At 38.4% G+C, this 22,747-nt stretch overlaps 1 protein-coding gene across 4 annotated transcripts in view; it reads left to right on the forward strand.

The window, feature by feature from the left end:
* The window catches only part of RYR2 (ryanodine receptor 2), a 768,107-nt gene that overhangs the window by 285,175 nt on the left and 460,185 nt on the right, over positions 1-22,747 (forward strand). For all 4 annotated transcript variants that reach the window (XM_058696266.1, XM_058696262.1, XM_058696264.1 and 1 more), the window contains exons 4-5: positions 9,127-9,143; positions 19,445-19,459. In XM_058696266.1, coding sequence (XP_058552249.1) covers positions 9,127-9,143; positions 19,445-19,459 — 32 coding nt within the window. The remainder of the gene's footprint in view (positions 1-9,126; positions 9,144-19,444; positions 19,460-22,747) is intronic.

Genomic DNA, 22,747 nt, shown 5'->3' on the forward strand with positions numbered 1-22,747 from the left:
TTTAATGTTTGTTTATTTTTGAGAAGCAGAGAGAGACAGAGCGCATGTGGGGGAGGGGCAGAGAGAGAGAGGGAGACACAGAATCTGAAGCAGGCTCCAGGCTCTGAGCTGTCTGCACAGAGCCTGATGTGGGGCGTGAACTCACAAGCTGTGAGATCAGATCTGAGCCGAAGCTGGAAGCTTAACCGACTGAGCCACCCAGGCACCCCCTCCCCCACCTTTTAAAATAATTTTTCTTTGTTTTTTTTTAATGTTTGTTTATTTTTGAGAAGCAGAGAGAGACAGAGCGCATGTGGGGGAGGGGCAGAGAGAGAGAGGGAGACACAGAATCTGAAGCAGGCTCCAGGCTCTGAGCTGTCTGCACAGAGCCTGATGTGGGGCGTGAACTCACAAGCTGTGAGATCAGATCTGAGCCGAAGCTGGAAGCTTAACCGACTGAGCCACCCAGGCACCCCCTCCCCCACCTTTTAAAATAATTTTTCTTTGTTTTTTTTTAATGTTTGTTTATTTTTGAGAAGCAGAGAGAGACAGAGCGCATGTGGGGGAGGGGCAGAGAGAGAGAGGGAGACACAGAATCTAAAGTGGGCTCCAGGCTCTGGGCTGTCAGCGCAGAGCCTGATGTGGGGCTTGAACCCACAAACTGTGAGAAATGACCTGAGCTGAATTTTGCTGCCTAACCGACTGAGCCACCCAGGCGCCCCTCTCTTATTTTTTTATAGAGCAGTTTTAGGTATAGAGGAAACCGTTGAGAAAGCGTTCATACTCTTTGCCCCCAGTTCATCTATTATTACTGTCTTGCATTCATGTGGTACATTTGGTATAATTCATGAGCCACTGCTGATGCACCACGATCTCTCAGGGCCCAGAGTTTACTTGAGGCTTCACTCTTCACGCTGTACATTCTGTGGGTTTTGACAAATGTGTGATGTCATGTGTGTACCACGATTATGTCATACAGAATGGTTTTACTGCCCTAAAAACCCCCTGTGCTTCCCTCCCTCCCCCAACCACTGGAAACCACTGATATGTACTGTCTCCATAGTTTTGCCTTTTCCATGATTTTATATAGTTGGACTCATACAGTACATAGCCTTTTCATACTAGCAATATGCGTTTAATGTTCTTCTGTGTCTGCTCCCAGCTTGATAACTCATTTCTTTTTATTGCTGCATAATATTCCATTTTGTGGAACTCCAGCGATTTATCCACACACCTGTTGAAGAACATCGTGGTTGCTTCCAAGTTTTGTCGATGACGTATAAAGTTGCCGTAAATCTCGGGCTCCAGTTTCCATGTAGACAGGAGTTTTAAACTCCTCTGGGTAAATACTAAGGAACGTGATTTCTGGATCATAATGTTAGCATGTGTTTCTCGTAGCGTCCACCTCAAATCCATCCTGGAAGAAACCCTATGTTTCTTTTTTGTAAGAGACTTTCTTCCGACGTGGCTGTACCATGCCGCATTCCGAGTAACAGTGAATGAGAGTTCCTGTGGCTGTGCCTCCTCGTTGGCATTTGCTCTTGTCAGTTTTTGGGTTTTAGGCGTTCTAATAGATGTGCAGTGGTGTCTCATTATCACTTCAATTTGCAACTCCCCGATGGCATATGATGTTGGGCGTCTTTCCCTGTGGTTGTCGCTGTATATCTTCTTTGATGAGGTGCCTATGAGATCTTTTGCTAAGTTTTCAAGTGGGCTGTTTGTTTTCCTGTTGTTGAGTTTTAAGAGTTCTTTGGATATTCCAGGGCTTCATCGTGTATGTATCTTGTGAAGATTTTCTCCCATTCGTGGCTCGTCTAACCATTTGGCTAACAGTATCTTTCACAGAGCAAAAGCTTTAATTTTAATGAAGCCCATCTTAGCTTTTTTTTCCCCCCCATGGATCAGGCTTTGGTGTTGTTATCTAAATAGTCATGGTCAAACCCCAGGTCAGGCAGATTTTTGCCCGTGTTGCCTTTTAGGGGTTTTATTGTCTTATGTTTTATATTTAAGTCTGTGATACATTTTGAATTAATTTTTCCCAAGAGTTTAAGGTGTGCATCTAGATTCATTGTTCCAGCATTATGTGGTGAAAAGATCATCTTTTTTCCATTGAATTACCTTTGTACCTTTGTCAAAGATCAATTGACACTATGTATGTGAGTCTGTTTCTGGGCCTTCTGTTCTGTTCTAGTAATCTGTTTGTTCTTTAGCCAGTCCTATATTGTCTTGATCGCTATCAATTTATGGTAAGTCTTGATGTTGGGTTGTGTCAGGCTTCTCAATGTTTCTCTTTCAATGTCTTGTTGGCTCTTGTGGGCTTTTTTCGCATTCCCGTAAAAGCTTTAGAATCAGTTTGTCAGTACCCACAAAATAACTTGTTGGGATTTTGATGGGAATTGCATTGAATTGTTTTGTTAAAATCAGGGCATCCCTCTTTGCATCCCTCACTTTTTTATAATAAATGGATCTAGAATTTATTTATGAGCTTATTGTTACATGGGACTTATTATTACTCAGTGTCGATTCATCTGGAATTTACTTAAATTAGTATGGAAGTTGATTTTTTTTCCCCTGTAGCTAAGCAAAACTTCCATCATTGTTCATGACTGATGATTCCCTGTTTCATTGATTGCGAAGCCTTTTTAGTCATTACATTAAATTACATTACATTAAATTCATACATAACCAAATGTGTTACTCTGAATTATGTATTTTGTCATACATGTCTGTCCATTATTATGCCCAAACAGCACCGATTTGATCACTGTATTTTGGAAATGTTTTAATATTTAATAGGACTAGTTTCACCTCACTACTTTCTTCCCCTCAAAAATTGTTCATACTCTTCTTAATTATTTATTTTCCCAAATGAATGTACTTGTGACATTTAATCGAACATTATAATTCTCATAAGAACCTACCTGGAAGAGAGCCACTCTATTATTTCTTAGCACCTATCTTGTTTAAATCATGTTAATATTAACATGAGAGTCATTTTGACATATTCTGGCTTAGAGAAAGTAGGTGTTCCTAAGGATTTGGACAAATTCAGAAAGCAATTTAAACAGTATTACAGGAACTGTTCCTTTTCTAAAATGGGAGTCATTCAGAAGCAGTAAATCTTAGTCCTCTATTATCTAGTTTAAATTTTAGAAAAAAACCAAATTAAACCTCAAGTAGGTTTTCTAAACTCTTTCCTGGAATTAAGTTAAAAGTGCTGGTGTAGGAAATTGCTAAGTTACTGTATTGTGTTAAGTCCGTTTCACTGTTTCACAGACTCCCCAGAATGTGAAGTTTCTGCCTGATTAATACAAAAATCAGAATAAAGCCAGGAAATTTGACTAAAGTGTAATACAGTGAATTTTACTGGATTTTTGTGACTTCATTTGCTTAATTAAATTTATGATGAATTTTTTTTTGCCCTTAAACTAATGGTAGAAAGGACTTCAGGGTCTCATGTGGTTTAAAATACAAATCATGGGGTGCCTGGGTGGCTCAGTCGGTTAAGCGTCCGACTTCGGCTCAGGTCGTGATCTCACGGTCCGTGAATACGAGCCCCGCGTCGGGCTCTGGGCTGATGGCTCAGAGCCTGGAGCCTGCTTCCGATTCTGTGTCTCCCTCTCTCTCTGCCCCTAACTCACTCGCATTTGGTCTCTCAAAGGTAAATAAACATTAAAAAAATTTTTTTTAATTAAAAAAATAAAATACAAATCACATTTGTATTTGAACTGTGGAGACATATTGAACTGTGGAGACATACTTCTTTATTTATAACTTATATACATATGATTTATATATGTATAATTTATTTTTTATTTATTTATAATTTCCTTAGCATTAGCACCACATCTATTCTAATTTAATACTTTGTATTTTCCATTTTAAAATTACGTGGCTTGCTCCTAAAGGGTTTAAGTAAACACCTCAGTTTGAGGTCCAGCAAATCTGCAATTCTATTTATTTATGTATGTATGTATGTATGTATGTATGTATTTATTTATTTATTTAACGTTTATTTATTTTTGAGACAGAGAGAGGCAAAGCATGAACAGGGGAGGGGCAGAGAGAGAGGGAGACATAGAATCTAAAAAGGGCTCCAGGCTCTGAGCCCTCAGCACAGAGCCCAACGTGGGGCTCGAACTCACAGACGGTGAGATCATGACCTGAGCCGAAGATGGATGCTTAACCGACTGAGCCACCCAGGCCCCCCATGCAATTCTATTATTTATAAATATGTATGAAAATTAAAAAGAAAAGAAAAGAAAAAAAATCCTTTCTGTTGAGACTAATATTTATAGGAGAGAAAGCAAGTATAAATATAATATAAAATATAAAAATATAAATATAAAAATACCTAGCACAGGTAGTAGGTTCTTAATGATATTAGTTTCTTTCCCCTCCTGCTGCCAAGGGATGAGCTCATTGCTTGTTGAGATGTGATTGACCTACCTATATGTCGATATTTAATAAAAGCATATAATGTGGCTTTCTTTTAGTTCCTTATTAAATGGCAGTCTGGTAACTTATTCAATAAATAACTAGGCACCAAGGAATCCATGTTTTGTGTGGGGAGGCAGAGGAAGGAAACATGTAAGCCAAAACAAAGCAGTTTTAATTTATTTTGAATCTTTTATTGTTTGCGTGAGGTCTTGTTGAAAAATGAGAGAAAATTTCATTAGTTCCCTTTCCAAGTTGCAGTAGATCACTAATTGCTCCTTCAGCTGTTGAATGGATATGCAAATTGTGATATATTCATACAAAAGAGTGTTACAAAGCCAGGAAAATGAATTAATTCCTACTACCCACGACAGTGTGATGAGTTTTACAAACTTAATGTCCACTAAAGGAACTAGATAAAAAGAGAACATAGTCTATATTTTCAAAATAAGAAAAGTAAAACTTGGGCGTCTGGCTGGCTCAGTCAGTTAAGCATCAAAGTCTTGATCTCAGCTCAGGTCATGATCTCACAAGTTCCTGAGATCGAGCCCTGTATCTCGCTCCACTGACAGTGTGGAGCCTGCTTGGGATTCTCTGTCTCCCCCTTTCTCTTCCCCCACCCTGCTCATCCTCTCTCTCTCTCTCTCTCTCTCTCTCTCTCTCTCTCTCTCTCTCTCTCAAAAATAAAATAAGTAAATATTTAAATTAATAGTGATAGAATAATTGCTCTTTGGGGAGGGTGTGAAGGAAGTTTCTAGGTCATGGTTGTGTCCTCTGTTTAGATCTGGAGCTGATTACATGGGCTCATTTACTCAGTAAAATTTCACCAAACTCTATACTCATGGCTTGCATATTTTTCTGAACTGAATATATTCATTATTCAATATATTCAGAATTCAATATATTCTGAAATGAATATATTCATTAAAAACATGGCCTCTCCAAATCATAATTTGCTTTAAAAAATCTAGATGACTTCATCGTGTTTTGAATGCTGGAACACAGTGTGCGAATTTTCATGTCCCTGCTCCCCTATTCCAATCTTAATAATAAACAGCCTGTGTGGTGGAGAATTATTTGTAGGGTAGAGAATTTCTTTTTCACTTTTCTCTAATTTATTACTCAAAAAAATTTAACAGCAGGGTGGTGGATTGTCGGCATGCATTAAAGATTTTGATTACTTGTTTGTGTTATGCCTTGATATTAAAAATTCTTGGGGCACCTGGGTGGCTCAGTCAGTTAAGTGTCAGACTTCAGTTCAGGTCATGATCTCATGGTTCTTGAGTTTGAGCCCCGTATTGGGTTCTGTGCTGACAGCTCGGAGCCTGCTTTGGATTCTGTGTCTCCCTCTCTACCCCTCCCCTGCTTGCTTGCTCTCTCTCGCCCCTCCCCTGCTTGCTTGCTCTCTCTCGCTCTCTCTCTCTCTCTCTCTCTCTTTCTCTCTCTGTCAACAATAAACAAACACTGTAAATATATCTATGCAAAAAACCAAACATGCTTTGAACAAGTGATACTAAATAACATGTTTGATGTTACAGGTGCATTTTACTTTCTCTCATCTTGATGTTAACATATTATACTGGGTGGCACTTAACTAACAAATAGGCTGTTGAGTCAGATTCTTGATTTCAGCTTGGGCCATGATCTCATGGTTCCTGGGTTTGAGCCCTTTATTGGGCTCTGTGCTGACAGTGCAGAGCCTGCCTGGGATTCTCTCTGTCTCTCTCTGTCTCTCTGTCTCTCTGTCTGTCTGTCTCTCTCTCTGCCTCTCCCCTACTTGTGCACGGGTGCGCTCTCTTTCTCTGTCTCTCAAAATAAATAAACTTAAAGAAGAAGAAATAGGCTGTTGAGCAATTTCAGATTGAATGCAGAATAAAAATTTGAGACAAGAAAAAAAAAGATGATGTAACTTGGATATGGTGTACCAAATAGTGACATGGGAGTGTGGGGCTTTGCCGTTAGAGACACAATGTCAAGGTCAAGTTCCATTGTTTAATAACAAAGTGACATTTTTTCATTGTGGAGGATTTGTAACACCTTTATATGTCATTTGTATCTTCATATATAAAATGCAGATAAGAAGATTACATGTAAAACATTTAGTTCAAAGCCTGGCACATAGTAACTGCTTAATATGTGACTTACAGATTTAATGATAATAAAATTCTTCACCTTACACCGTAAGGCTTAACTCAAGCAATTTGAAAGAAGCAACCAGAATTTTTTTTAACGTTATAGAATAGTTCGTGTTTATATATCCTGAAAGTATTAATTAAAATATGAATACAAAGAGATGTCATATGAATATTTCATCTTTCATATAATGATACAATTTAGAATTAATTGTTTTTATGCTATATTTTTAACTTCTGTCCTTTGCTAAATCAACTTGGAATTTAAACTACTCTTTTATTTTCCTTAATGGCAGTTTTGTTTTCTTTGAAAAATGAGGTTGCCATTTTTTTTAGTCTTATTATGATAGAATACTTAATGTAATTTCCTAGAGATGTTAATATATTTATTTTCTCTAATGTAATTTCTGCATATTTTTAAAATCCCAAATATTTGGGTAATAAATGATTAGAATAAATGTTCATTTGTCTTATATGCTTTATGGATTTGGTAATTATTTAAACTATAAAATTAATCAAGGTTATTGTGAACTTTATATTTCCCTTCCTCAATTATCTCCACAGAAATCATTCTCCTCTTCACCTTTTGCAGACATTTAATGAAATGGTTCTTGTTAACATTAGTAAGAGATGTGTCATGAAATTGCTCTGCCTTGCTTATGCATAATTACAACTTTATTGCCCTTTAGTCTTTTAAATCTGTGGGCCATTTGTCTTGTCTTTTGTGTTGATGTGATAATTCACCTCCAGCACATGCTGTTGCTAAGCCTTTCTTTGGGTATTGGGATACTGAGTTTGTTATATTGCTACTAATTCTTGCTACTTTTAAGAAATTGTTTCTCCTTGTAACTATAGATCAGTAAAGAGCTTCTATTACTAATACTAGTTACTGACTTTTGATTACAAGTTCTTTCTTCTAGAAAAATCCTACAACACTTTATCTTTGCAGTGATGCAAATGTGTGTGTGTGTGTGTGTGTGTGTGTGTGTGTGTGAGAGAGAGAGAGAGAGAGAGAGAGAGAGAGAGAGAGAGAGAAAATGTTTAACATTTAGAAGTGAAAATGATGGGTTAATAAACTGTCTTGGCTAATCAACGGAGTCACTGCAAGTATGGTATATTTTGTTTTCCCGACAACTATTTAAAGGAAATCATTTCACATTTTCTTGAATTACTGCTCTTGAAAGAGAACAAATACAAGGATTTGTCCTTTGGAGGTAAAAAAGTAAATGGTAACTATATTACAACTAGTCACGATTAAATTGTTTCCCTCTGCCCCAGTATCTGAAGAAACAAAGTCATCCCGTTGTAAATAAGTTAAAGTTTACAATGAGGACTTGAACTTTATATCACAGCCAAGTATCTTAAAAATTTAGAGTGAAAACCAGGTCTTTCCATTCAGTAAGTTGTTCTCTCTTAAAAAGCAATTGTGTGTTTTTAAAACTTATAACAGATTTTTCAGAGGACTAAATAAATTATTAAATAAACCAAAATGCTCTCTTGTAAGTAGCCTCCTGGGGCTTCAAACCAATTCCACCTGTGTACTTAAGTTGATATTTTTCTATCACTGTCTAATATTTTAAAAATAACCACTGTGTGTTACCTTTATGCACATTTCCTTCCACAAGCTTGCTTACTAAGGGATGCAGATTCCTGGCCATGGCCCAAGATTTCTGCCTAACTAGCCTTAGATCTTCCCCAATTAATAAATTGCCTAAGGAAAAAAGTTACAAATAAACTTAGTGTATGAAGAGTCTGAAACAAACCTCAAGTCTCACAATATACCAATCATAGGTGTTATATTGGGGGGGGGAGTTTGCAAACAACTCTGAGAGGGCGTATGCCCCTTAAAGTTGACTTTTTTTTTTTTTTCTGATTGATTTGCTAGGAACCGAGGGCATTGTAGAGACAGACAGTCTTTGTTGACATACGGGTTTTTTTTTAATTCTATTTTATACTTTGGAATATAATTTTATTCACTTATATTTTTAAGGAATCTCATAATGATTATGAGACTAACATGCATTCATTAATAAATGCAAGAAAAAAAATTGATGCTGATACAATTTCAGGATTTTTTGGCAAGGCATGCCTTTTGTTATATTGTGACATTTTATACAATGTGAGGAAGATTGGGGTAAGAGAAAGTTTACTTTTATTTCATGAAAGATTTTTATGGTTAGATGCTGTATTTCTAAATTGACCGCTATATTTCTATTTTCATTAAATAGATACTTACAGTTAGAGGAGAAGACTGGTCCCTAAATCTGGAAGCCTATTAGGTTTGAGAATCAGATCAGTGTTCATGTTTGCTTTTGAATATGTTGGATTGTTATGATTTCGTGTACCTGGTGCTTTTCCAGCTTCATAACTTTAAAAATTCCGATTAGTAAGTTAATTGACTTTTTCTGGTTTGTTTGAGATTAAATGTTATTAATTACAATTTGAGTACTTTCATTTTACATTAGAAATGGAAGATTCTGGTGCAGGGACCATTTATTTAAATGACAGTAATTGAAACTTTGCCAGGCATTTATTTGTTTGCTTGTTATTTATTTTGGCTTTTTCTTTCCCCAGCAAGTTGATGTGGAAAAATGGGTATGTGTTTCCATGTATTTACAAAGAAACTGTGATCTTAAACAAGTGCATGTTTCCTATTGCCTCTAATCTTTTTGTTTTGCTTCTGAGTGTGGCTTGTACTATGAATATTCAAACTAACTGCTATCTTGTAATGAACGCATATTTTACTGGTCTCTACGTAGAACCTTACGAAGTTTTGGTTTTGCTTCGTCTGAAATGAGGTAGATTGGAAAACTCTCCCTACCTAGAAGTGTATGCTTTCTATATAATTTGTAATTATGATATGCTTCTGATCAACAGGAATCACAATTGTTTATCTCTTATCCAACAAATCTCGACTACTTAGTCTTAAAGCCCTCCTGCTCAGCTTAATGGAATCTTTAAAAGTACAGGTGTTGTCAGTATCGTGAGGAAAGATGCAGGTGACAAGGTTCTGGAGGCAAAGTCTGGACCAGCATTGTGACAAATCATGTAAGGTGGCCATGTTACTACTCAGATGTCACTTTCCTCATCTGCTAAAAGGAGAGAGGAATCCTTCCAGTCCTGAACACCCTGAATACTTTTAATTCTGAATGGAAATTAGAGTCTCACCAACACTTTTTTTCCTGAGCATGCAAAACAGTGAAGCATGTTTTATTATTTTTGTTGTATTATTTTGTTTTTATTTGCTTTGTGACTTAATATATTGACTTAAAAATTTTTTTTAAATATTTGTTTATTTTTGAGAGAGAGTGAGACAGAGCAGGAGCAGGGGAGGGGCAGAGAGAGAGGGAGACACAGAATCCGAAACAGGCTCCAGGCTCTGAGCTGTCAGCCCAGAGCCCGATGTGGGGCTTGAACTCATGAAGCCTGAGATCATGACCTGAGCCGAAGTCAGAACCTTAACCGACTGAGCCACCCAGGCCCCCCAAATATTGACTTTTATTTTTTTTATTTATTTATTTTTTTAACGTTTATTTATTTTTGACACAGAGAGAGACAGAGCATGAACGGGGGAGGGTCAGAGAGAGGGAGACACAGAATGGAAACAGGCTCCAGGCTCTGAGCTGTCAGCACAGAGCCCGACGCGGGGCTCGAACTCACGGACCGCGAGATTGTGACCTGAGCCGAAGTCGGCCGCTTAACCGACTGAGCCACCCAGGCACCCCAAATATTGACTTTTAAAGATTGGCTTAACTGATGGCTTCATTCTATATTTATTATTTTCCCCGATCCTGGGATATGAGTCTCTTGATATTCCCAATATTTTTGAGCCTTTTGCTACCTGATTTTCAGTAGCCTTTCAGTGGTGTTTCTACCACTGAAACGAATGCATGTTCACTTGGCTTTTTGTGAATCTTGGCTCTTTTTCACTTACTGGATCCCTCTATATTGATGGAAAGCTTTTTTGTTTTTTTTAATTGCCATTTCCATGATGATGATACCCACATAATTTTGAGAACTGCCACTTCTGTATTATATTTCTGGCGAGAATGTAAATTCATCATCTGTCTCTTCGTAGCTAAACGATTACTAATCCTGTTCAACTTTTTTGTTGTTGTTGTTTTGAAATTTCATGTCTTCTGTGCCTATAGTTAGAGTTCTGGTCCAAGCTTTACACTCTTCTTGTCTTGGGAATAAAGGCCTGTCTCTACGAACATGTTGGCCATCGTTTGGTGACTCCCTGCCAATGGCAGCTGTCCTAAAATGAGTCTGTCTTTTCTCATTTCGGTGCCCCTTTACTTCCATTAGTCAACTTAGGTGCTGCACCCAGAGATCACTTTTTCTTGAACCAACCAGTCAAGCCACTTTCAAATCTGGAAATAGAATTCATGAACAAATGGGAACCCTCTCTTCCTTTGTCTGTAAGTGTTTCCCTCTCTTCCTCCCTGTGTCTGGTTACTCTTGACCTACCTCACCCTGTGGCTTTTCTTTCTCTCATTTTCGTAAGTTTCACATCTCAGACTTCATTCTTATCAAGTTTATTTGTAAATCTTCACAGTTGAGGTTGCTTTCTGGATCTGAGAAAGAAAAGGAAGTAACATTGAGCTGAAAATCATGCAGTTCAGCTTTGCAAGTAACTAGCTTTATAACCTTATGTAGGCTATCTGTGGACTGTTATCTCCTCATCTATAGGATTAGAATCTGGACCAGTCCTTTCGTGTTCTAAGATAGTACCATTATATTAAGAATAAAACATTGATGCTGAAATATACTGCCATTTAGATATCATATAATGAAAATTCCTGCTGGCATTTTTTGAGGAAACCGGTAATCATTATGAGTATATGACTCGGTAAATTTTTGGTTTGAGCTCTTCCTTTCTTTGAAGACTCATGTAGTTCAAATCTTACATATTTTCCATTAGAAGTCTGAAATTCGGCTGTAACCGGTACCTTGAAGGGTAACAGAAAAACAGTTTAACCCCCTGCCTACCCACCTGCTCTATGGGGCCTCCACTCCTTTGTCCCATTCCTTAAATTAATATGGGTCCCATGACCTCTCTTCTATCCAGACAGAAAGAACCCCTCCCCCAGTCATTTCAAGTCACAAAAGTCTCATTTTGGTAACCAAATCACGCAATCCTGTGTAATCGGGGGGGTCTGAGGTTAATGTAGGTTAACCTGTGTTGGAGCTCGGGCCACCCCAGGCTGGAACCCAGGAGGGGAGGGGGGATAAGGGGTGGGAAGCCGCCTCTTACTTCGCTCTGCCAGGGTCCTCACACCCTTGCCCATTGCCCAGCACTTCTGCCCCTGTCAGGGTGCAGCAGGAACATGGAAGAAGAGGGAAGTTGGCAGGAAGTCTTTTTTAAAAAAAATTTTAGTGTTTATTTTTGACAGAGAGAGCGAGCGAGCTAGCAGGGGAGGGGCAGAGAGAGGGAGACACAGAATCCAAAGCAGGCTCCAGGCTCTGAGCTATCCGCACAGAGCCCGACGCGGGGCTCCGACCCACAAACTGCGAGATTATGACCTGAGCCAAAGTCGGATGCTTAACCGCTTAACCAACCGAGCCACCCACGTGCCCCTGGCAGGAAGTCTTTCTTGATGACAGTGACCTTCACTGGGCTTGTCAGGTGTTAAGGCAAGTGCTCTCTGGGGCACTTGGGAGGGTTTTCGGGGGAATGCCCATCACCAGAAATCTGACCTGTGGTTCTCTTGCCTCAGCCAATGATCCCCCAGCTGGTCAGTGATGACGACTGCCTTGTCCCAAGGTCTCTTGGGGGCATTACGGACATCCCCAGGCCGGCTCTTTCTGGGGCAGCCTGTCTCTAGCAGCAAGCCCCCTCCTTGCCCTCTGCTGCCACAGCCTGCCTAGCCCATCTCTTCGTCTTCATCTCCAGGCACAGTCAGACACCGGTCTCTTGTGTCCCACCTCCTGGGGGACACAGGTGTCCCCAAAGCCACTCTCTCTAGGCTTGAGGTGAGGCCAGGCTTGAGTGGGCAAGAGCAGGACTCAGAAGCTCCCAAAACCTCCTTCCAAGAACCATCCTTTTGCTCCCCGACCGCTTCTGGAAGACCAGAGCTGGGGGTCAGCCAAGGGCAGCAGGCTGATTTTCAGCCGCCCCTTTTGGTGGTATAATAGTAAGTTTGGAATGCGGTGCTCTTTGCCATCACTTTGTTCTGAGACAGGTGTCCCATTTTAACAGTTATACTTGCTTAACTACACAGGGCATTTACCAACCGCAGATTAAGACCTTTAGGAGCCCTGTAAAATTTACATATATATGGAAAGGCAAATGGCTCCTTTGTGAATTTTCTGATAGTATAATTCCGGATAGCTTCATCAAAGGTCAATCAGTCTTAATCAATCTCTTCCTCCCCCCTTCCCGCCCTTCCTCTCTCCACTTGTTTCCCAGTGTCTCTTTGAGCATCTTTGAGTATTTTGCATTTAATCATAAGCCCATTGAGTAATCAAATGTTGCTCTTCATACACGAAGGGAGAATAACATTGGTGGGTCTGGAGTAGCAGGTGATAGATTGCCTGTTATTTCTGTCTACTCCACCCCAGCCTTCTGGCACCCCTAACCCATAGCATCGGCCTCTAGCGTGGTGCCTGGGGTTGCAGGCCTCTAGCGTGGTAGCCTAGTGCATGGGGTTGGGTGGAGCTGGGACGAAGGGATGGAAAACAGTGTGATATTTGTCAGATGTGGAGCAGTGTCTGTAGACCGAATGAGGTCTCGTACATATACTTGCTCTTTTCAGGAATACGTTGATGCTGGTGTAATTGTTAAGATACAAAATTCTTTCAAATGTTCCTAACTGAATAGCAGTTTAAAAACAGTAATGTGTTTTCATGTGCGTGTACTGCTATGTGAGGGCCTGTGAAATGCTTTCATGTTTTCAAGGTTCATACGTGTTTGAAATGGTTTGGAAAAAGATAGAATGTTCTATACTTTGATATACACAATTAAAATTTTTGGGGGGCACCTGGGTGGCTCAGTCGGTTAAGCGGCTGACTTCAGCTCAGGTCATGATCTCACAGTCCGTGAGTTCAAGCCCCGCGTCGGGCTCTGTGCTGACAGCTCGGAGCCTGGAGCCTGCTTCAGATTCTGTGTCTCCCTCTCTCTGACCCTCCCCTGTTCATGCTCTGTCTCTCCCTGTCTCAAAAAAAAATAAACGTTAAAAAAAAATTTTTTTTTTAACGTTAATTCATTTTTGAGAGACAGAGAGCATGAGCTGGGGAGGGACAGAGAGAGAGAGGGAGGCACAGAATCTGAAGCAGGCTCCAGGCTCTGAGCTGTCAGCCCAGAGTCCGACATGGGGTTTGAACTCGTGAACCATGAGATCATGACCTGAGCCGAAGTCAGACACCCTGATATATATAATTTTTTTATATGTAGGTGGTGATCTGAGTATAGGTGAGGCTTTATGTATCTTCGGGTCATTGTGATCCATACATTTTGTGCACAGATCAATTTGTTGGTTTTGATTTAGAGAAATTTTTTTCACGAGACAAGCTGCAAAAAGAGGCAAGCCCTAAATAGCTCTTTTACTTCATATTTTAGGCGTTCATGCAGCTCAGTGATTTATAAACCTGTGTCAGTGAGCCAAAATGGGAGGATTTATGGTAGCCTTTCAGAAGCATTTATTTTTCTTCGCCCTTCAAAAGAAGAAGGGGATAATTACACACATATATATTGTCAAATTCATTACACTCAAAAGAAAAGGCAGTTCACGTAAATCCTTTCTGTACAGAATTGTCAATAGGTTGAAAATGACAACAGTGATGACCAATCTGCCCCCAAAATATAGTGAATTATTTAAAAGATACGAGCATGCACCTGTAACCAGATAGTTATTGTTATGAGCCATGTGAGAGCATAGCCACAGGCTCAATGATTACAGGTATCACTGCTCTTTCATGGTAATGGAAGCCATGCCCCTTTTAGATGCTCTCTGGGCCTGCAGTCAACATGCCTGTCAATCAGTTCAGTTTTGGATATTTTCAGTGGAGAATCCCTAGAAAGTTAAGTATTTACATACGGTATTTTTATCATAAGAGAAATAGTTGAGGGTTTTGTTATTACAAATATGTGTACATATATCCTATTAGATAGTATATATTGATATACACTTGGACCTTGGAGTTGTTACTTTTAAACTTCTTTTGGTCCCTCAAATATATTGGGAACATTATTAATTTAAAATAACCACCAACATGGGATGCAAATTGGTGCAGCCACTCTGGAAAGCAGTGTGGAGGTTCCTCAGAAAATTAAAAATAGACCTACCCTATGACCCAGCAATAGCGCTGCTAGGAATTTACCCAAGGGATACAGGAGTACTGATGCATAGGGGCACTTGTACCCCAATGTTTATAGCAGCACTCTCAACAATAGCCAAATGATGGAAAGAGCCTAAATGTCCATCAACTGATGAATGGGTAAAGAAATTGTGGCTTATATACACAATGGAATACTACGTGGCAATGAGAAAGAATGAAATATGGCCCTTTGTAGCAACATGGATGGAACTGGAGAGTGTGATGCTAAGTGAAATAAGCCATACAGAGAAAGACAGATACCATATGGTTTCACTCTTATGTGGATCCTGAGATACTTAACAGAAACCCATGGGGGAGGGGAAGGAAAAAAAAAAAAAAGAGGTTAGAGTGGGAGAGAGCCAAAGCATAAGAGACTGTTAAAAACTAAGAACAAACTGAGGGTTGATGGAGGGTGGGAGGGAGGGGAGGGTGGGTGATGGGTATTGAGGAGGGCACCTTTTGGGATGACCACTGGGTGTTGTATGGAAACCAATTTGACAATAAACTTCATATATTGGGAAAAAAAATAAAATAAGGTAACCACCAACATGGATGGACCTAGAGGGAATTATGATAAGTGAAGTCAGACAGAGAAAGATAAATACCATGTCATTTCACTTACATGTGGAATCTAAGAAACAAATGAAGAAACAAAAAACCAGAAACAGACTCATACATACAACAAACTAGTGGTCGCCAGAGGGAACGTGGCGGTGGGGCGGGGGCGATGGTCAAAATAGGTATAAAGCGGGTTAAGAGATACACACTTCCAGTTATAAAATAAGTCACCGAGATGAAAAGTACAGCATCGGGAATATAGTCAATAATATTGTCATAATGTTTGGTGACTGCACTTACAGTGGGGAGCTTTACGTAATCTATACATTGGTGAAGCAATGTCATACACCTGAAACTAACAAAACATTGCCTGTCACTTATACTTCAGTTAAACAGATAGCCACCAATAACCTCAAGTCTTTGGTGGTGAGAGGTCTTTTTCTTTTTTCAACATCGTGAAATTTACCAGATGTATATCCCCACTTGCAAAGTAGAGGATACCAGTTGGGGGATTATGGAGAAATCCTAGCATCTTGCTACATGCAAGAGAAAAGATGGCAAACAAATTCAGTGGATAGCCTGTGTGCAAAGTAGGACGTTTCCTGCCCTCAGTGGAAACTTCGTTTTAAAAGGTCCTCCTGCATCAAAATTTTGCCCTATCCTTTCAGATTGTTGGATTGGATAATTCTTTTTAGTGACAAGCCCCCAAATGTTTATTTTGTGCTAATTCCAGATCTATATAATTTTTGAGAAGATTATTTCAGTAAAGGTTCTTTTAAAACGTCTAAGACGGGGCGCCTGGGTGGCTCAGTCGGTTAAGCGTCCAACTTCGGCTCAGGTCATGATCTCACAGTTCGTGAGTTCGAGCCCCGCGTCAGGCTCTGTGCTGACGGCTCGGAGCCTGGAGCCTGTTTCAGATTCTGTGTCTCCCTCTCTCTCTGCCCCTCCCCTGCTCATGCTCTGTCTCTCTCTGTCTCAAAAATAAATAAATTTAAAAAAAAATTTTTTTTAAATAAAAAAATAAAAAAATAAAAAATTTCTAAGACAGGTCCATGTATGGAAGTATTACATTTTTAAATCAGTTATCATTTCATAAAACTGAAATAACAGCTTGTTTTAGTTTATTTAAAATTTTTTAATTTTTATTTTTGAGAGAGAGAGAGGGAGAGAGAGAATGCAAGCAGGGAAGGGGCACAGAGAGAGGGAGACACAGAATCTGAAGGAGGCTCCAGGCTCTGAGCTGTCAGCACAGAGCCCAACATGGGGCTTGAACTCACAAACTTGTGAGATCATGACCTGAAATGAAGTCTGATGCTTAACCGACTGAGCTACCCAGGCGCCACTGAAATAACAGTTTAAAAAATTCAAAGTTGAACTGAAAGGCCTAGTTATGGTAGAGGAGCTTTTTCGGTCTCCCGAATCACTGCTTCTTTCTTTATACCAGCGTGCAATTATGCATTCTCTTGATGTCCCGTGTTTGATTACAGTTTTCCTAATGGAGTATTGCTATTTGATTTGTTTTCCTACTCATAATCATTTGCATATGCCAAGAAAGCCCTTCAGGTCTCTCAGCTGTGCTAGATCAAATGACATAAACTTACAGACCAACGACTATTCTGCTTCCGTTTGCCATCCATTGGCCCCCCTCATGGCCATCTGTCTGTGAGTTACAGCTCAAGGATGTCTAATTCTCTTCCTGGTTCATGTGAACGTAGCGTAATGGGGGCTCTGCCTCCAGCTCTTGCTCACGTTTGAAGCTTCATCGGACCTACCAATTCAGAAGTAAAGACCTAAAATCTCCCCCTTGTGTTTCATCCTCCACCAGTTTCTTCTAGACAGAAAGCAGCGTCAATTCACCTTGGTGCCTGGACTCTTCCTTCGTTTATAGTCCTCTGTTTCCGTATCTTGTCTAATAGAATTTTAGCTTTTATCTAATGACCTTTGCATGAGGGAAATAAATAATTCTTTCAGTAAAGTGGAAGCATAAGGTGATACTCTCTAACCTAAATCAAGCCTATTCTCTTCAATATTTATCTTTAGGCATGAGTTTCTTCTTTTAATCATGTCAGCACCTTTTAAAGGATTTTGTTACTCTTTTTTCTGTTGCTTTTTATCATATCTAGGCAGTGTTTACATTGAGATTAAAATTGCGTATATATCCTTTTTGTTTTAATGTATCTTGCTTGCTTTTTCATTCCCCAGTGATCCCCTTTGAACTTGTCATAATGTTATCACTTGGTTATCAGTAGTGCTTGAGGCAAATGGACCAACCAGTGGTTTGCACAGAAGGTTAATGTCAGTAATGCCACAAGTAATCTTTCATGTTTTTGATTATCTTTTGATAATGTGTGTCTGGTACATGAGCTGTTCTTTCTCATGCTGCAGATGGATATTTTGGCCTTTGCTAATTTTCAGTATTTGTTCTCTTTTATCATATATCTGGATTACTCTCCCCAGTGACTCGCCCTTCTTGTAGTTAAGACACTCCTTAGGAATTGTAAATAGCAGCCCTCTGTTCTGACTCTCCTGACCGTTCTTTTCTCTATTTATTACAGTTCTGATGTAGTTTAACCTAGAAAACAGAAAATCAGCCTGAGAACATTTCTCAAGGAAAAATCTCCGAAACTGAGCTCAATTAAAAAAAAAAAAAAAAAACAAAAACTCATGAATAAAGTATCTGTTATAAGCTATGATCTGTACCAAAGTTTGGAATTGTGTTTTTCTTTTAATTAAGGCTTTAAAAAGGATTCTTCCTAATTCCTCATCTGGTGATATTTACATCACTAGAGATCTCATAATAGGATCTGATTGGCCAGTTTCATCCTGGAAAATAAATTTTCTGATGTCATTTACCATTGATATCACTTACAAAATTGTAACCAAACAGCCTATATTTTTAAAGCTAAGAATGAAATGGTTCTTTACACATTTTCCTTAAATTTTTGATATTAAGGAGTCACCTGTCTGTCTCACTCAGAACAGCATGCAACTCTTGATCGGGGTTGTGAGTTTGAGTCCCACGTTGGGTGTACAGATTACTTAAAAACAACATTAAAAAATATAATATTAAAAATGAAAAAAACAGTCAAAGTAGAGTTTCCATTTAGTAACATGTAAATTACTATGCATGTATGTTTCAGGAAAATAACTGTGGTATTTACAAATACTATGTTAGATAACTTCCCCTTGCTGTTGTCTTTAAAATGAATGTGAACGTGTGTATCTTTTCTCTTTAGGACTTAAACACTGTGACAGCTAAATTTAACCCTAAGTTTGGAAATATATTGTTATTTTTCCTTCTTAGCTCTTTTGCATCTGTGAACCTCTTCTAAGAGGAGGCAGTCAAATTTTATGGGTCTAAGGAAAAATGAAGAAATGTATGTACAAATTATGTTTTGCAGAAGTAAAATGAGATATTATTATATATGCAAATCATAAGAGAAATGTTTTAAGGGAAAAAGAGAAAAGTTTTTGTGGTTTTTCTTTGAAATACACATCTCGGAATATGTAGTGTCTAGAACCTGCTTATTGTTGTTTTGCATGACATATAAACAGCTTACCACGGCATCTTAATTTACAATCCACCTTACCTGTTTCTAATCCACTATTTTTACTAAACTTTGTTGGGTTGCTGTTTTATATCACTGCATTTTTATGCAAGAGACAAAATAAAAAAAATTATAAAGCCTTTTTGAGTATCATTTTCAGAATATACTTTTGGTTCTTTTGGTGCTTAGTGGCTATGTTATAAATCGAATCATGCATTAAAGTACAGCAGCATGTTTTCACAGAAGTAGGAAAAACCGATATAAAGACAATTTCAAAGAGAGTTTTGCCTGCTACAGCTTTCCTCTAGCATGTAGTTGATACTAATTGTGATCCCACAGTGAGTGTGGTAGTTTTTTTATTGTTCACATAACTCTATTTTGAACAGTGGAATCTTTATAAATAAGAGATATTTTTAAGAAGTCTTTGCAAAAATGTATAATATTTTCTCTCTTTTCCTTCTGCCCCTACAGAAATTCATGATGAAGGTAAGACATTGGATCATCTGGTCTATATGTAATACTTGGTGCGTTTTAAATTTGGTTACATGGATTTGTTTTTTAATTCGTGGCACTTTTCTTCACATTTTCAAGTTTTTAAAAATTAAATCAAACTTTGGAACTTGTAAATTTAAATAAATCACACATTTAAATTTGACGTCTTAATGAACAACGTTTGACATTTTGGGTCATATTGTACGACATTAAGTTTTATTTAGCCGATGTTAGGAATTTCTCCTATCAAAACTTGTTTTTTTCACAGCTTTCCATTTAGAATTTTCACTCTGGGGATCATATTGGCTGTTTTGCTTTTAAAGCTGTCTTGCATGAATACAATAGGAAATTTATACTCTGGGAAATTGGAAGAGACACCTGCTACAGGAGAAGTGAAAATAATTTAACCCCTTTTCATTTCTTAACCAAATTACAAAAATGGAAAGATCTTAAAAGACAAGTTGAGAGAGGAGACAAAAATACGTGACATGTTATTGAAGGAAATATGACGAAGAAGAGCAGAATGTCATTCTTTCGAGATATAAACTAGAAGTTTTTTGTTTTATTTTTATGTGCCTACCATTTTTTCTCATATAACATTCATGAAATTTAATTTTTTATTCGAAAAGCAAAGAAACAATGTGTAGAGAAATTTATTGTATTCACTCAGTGAAGGCTTAATATAATTTAAAAATCCAAAAGAATGCCATTTCTTTTTAAATTTCTTTTTAATATTTACTTATTTTTGAGAGAGAGAGACAGAGTGTGAGTGGGTGAGGGGCAGAGAGAGAGGGAGACACAGAATCCCAAGCAGGCTCCAGGCTCCGAGCTGTCAGCACAGAGCCTGACGTGGGGCTCAAACCCACGAACTGTGAGATCACGACCTGACCTGTGAGATTACTTAACCAACTACGCCACTCAGGCACCCCAAAAGAATGTCATTTCAAAAGATATAAAGTATGAAATCTATTAAGTCAAAATTCTGCATGTAGATTTAAAGGGTCGCATGGAAGAAAAGGAAGCAAAGTGTCCATGGTTGAGTGTCTCTTGAGTCTATGTCTGTCATTCATATTTTCGAAAACTCTGTACTATGAGTGTTGTGGGGTCCTCACAACTGGACCTATTCATTAACATTAAGAATTTGACAGTTTGGTTGGGGGTGACAGAGCAGATGACTTCTTTGAAGCCATCTGTCATCAAGGACATAAAACATTTTCCTAAATTTCAAATAACAGAAGATACTATTATAACCTTAACATTGGGAAGAGAGGACATTAACCACTTAATTAAACATCATGAAACAAGCATTTTAGTTGAGAAATGGTATAAATAGCAGCAAAACATGAGTATGTCCTCTCCTTGCAGATATGAATACATACCTAATGAAATGGGGTTTGAAAAATTCAGTTTTTCTTGCCAAATCTGCATTTACACTGCTCTTTTTTCCATCTTGCCGTTTTATCATACCGGTCCCTTATCCAATGCCATATCTACTTCCCCTTGGAAGAGGATGAATGGGATGGTTACCTTAAACTTCTCTTTCAAGCGTTTTCATGAGAGCAGGTTCATAGAAAACTCAGTGCAAACAGAAAGATGATGTAGATTGGAGGAGGGCACGTGTGGGGAGCACTGCGTGTAGGAGATGAGTAGTGACCAGACAAGTTCTACTGCTGAAACCAATATTGCATGGTACGTTAACTACCTAAAATGTAAATTAAAAAAAATAAAGATGATGTAGAATCCATTTAAACCAAGTAGCATACCTGGAATAATTTGATTAGGGTCTAATTCCCTTTAACTGCAAAGCCAGAAGCCCGATGGCTTATTTTTGTACCTGCATTGGATGATCCAGAGAGGTTAGAATCTAAGCAGAGGGTGTATGTGTGAAGTTATAGCAATTTAAGCCACTTAAACGGGAAAAGATGCCAAATTTTCTTTAGCTTTCATCTTCCAATCGTGATTTGCTTTGGGTTTCATACCTAGACAGGCATTGTTTAACCTCCCAGAACCAGACAGATGTTTCCTTGTGGTGAGAGCCCATTTCTACTCTTGGCGCAGTGGTTGGTTAATAGACCTTCGGTCTGCTTCCCCAGGAGACCTTTAGGTTAAGACACCCATCAGAGGTACACCATCCAATGCGAAATGGCCATCTTGACAGTGTTCAACTGGCTTCGTCAGACACATTTACTCTGCACCGAAGACAGATTTCTCATCAGTTATTATAATCTATTATGTGATTCCCTGTTAAAGAAGGCAGGGCTGCGAGTGTCTGTGTCCTGCTGCTGGGGACCCATAGGTTGACCGAAATACCAGGCCCCCCAATTCTGTGTGATTCCTCTTTGATCTTGTGCCGTTCACAGTTGCATTTTTTTAGGTCATTGTCAGATGATTTAAAAGTTTAAGCATGGAGATATTTTTCCATTTTTCTCCCTGGAACAACTCATTTCCCAAATTTGACTATTAGGATTTGAAGGTAAACTTAAAAGCTTCTCTGCTTAAATATCTGAGCACAATGAAAGAAGTTCTCTAATACAAATTTCTTGTTCTTGTCTGTTGTTTCATATTTTGGCGTGTACTCAAGGATCACCTGCAGTAATAAATCTCTTTTAAGATTTCATTGTTTTACTTCTAAAATGGCATGTTATGTCATAGCAGTCAAGGAATACAGAAAAATGCTGTGGTCTGACTTATTACAAAAACAACCTTTTTGCATAATAAGGGCCTGGAATTATGACGTCCTACATTTATTAACATAGCATTTTTATACAGAAAAAAATAGAAAAACAGAAAACTTAAAGTATTTAGATATTATACAGTTAGTAAATTAGATAGTGTTAAAGAGTAATAATAGGGGAGACATGCTAATAAGCCAATATATAATACAAACACATATTTAAAGAACACAGAGCCAAAACAACAACAACAACAACAACAACAACAACAACAACAACAACAACAAAACAACAGAAACACAGTGCCAGTAAATTTTTTGTGTGTATAAACCTCTTCAGTATCTTAGTCATTGCTATTATGATTTTATGTTTCGTGCTTTTCTGCTCTTATACATCAAATGTAGTTACAATGATCCAATTTGTCCCTCTTCCCACAGAGGGTAGCATGAATAAATTATACCCCGTGATGGCATATTGTTCTAAATAAATGTAAACATAGAAGCATGTACATTAAAGCTTTTACTTACAATATGGGTCCCCTAATTGGACATCTTTAGTAAGATCCTGGCAAGCCAGAAGCATAGGAATGCCTAATAATACTAAATTGATA

Source organism: Neofelis nebulosa, chromosome 13 (genome assembly GCF_028018385.1).
Source record: "Neofelis nebulosa isolate mNeoNeb1 chromosome 13, mNeoNeb1.pri, whole genome shotgun sequence".
Classification (NCBI taxonomy): Eukaryota; Metazoa; Chordata; class Mammalia; order Carnivora; family Felidae; genus Neofelis; species Neofelis nebulosa.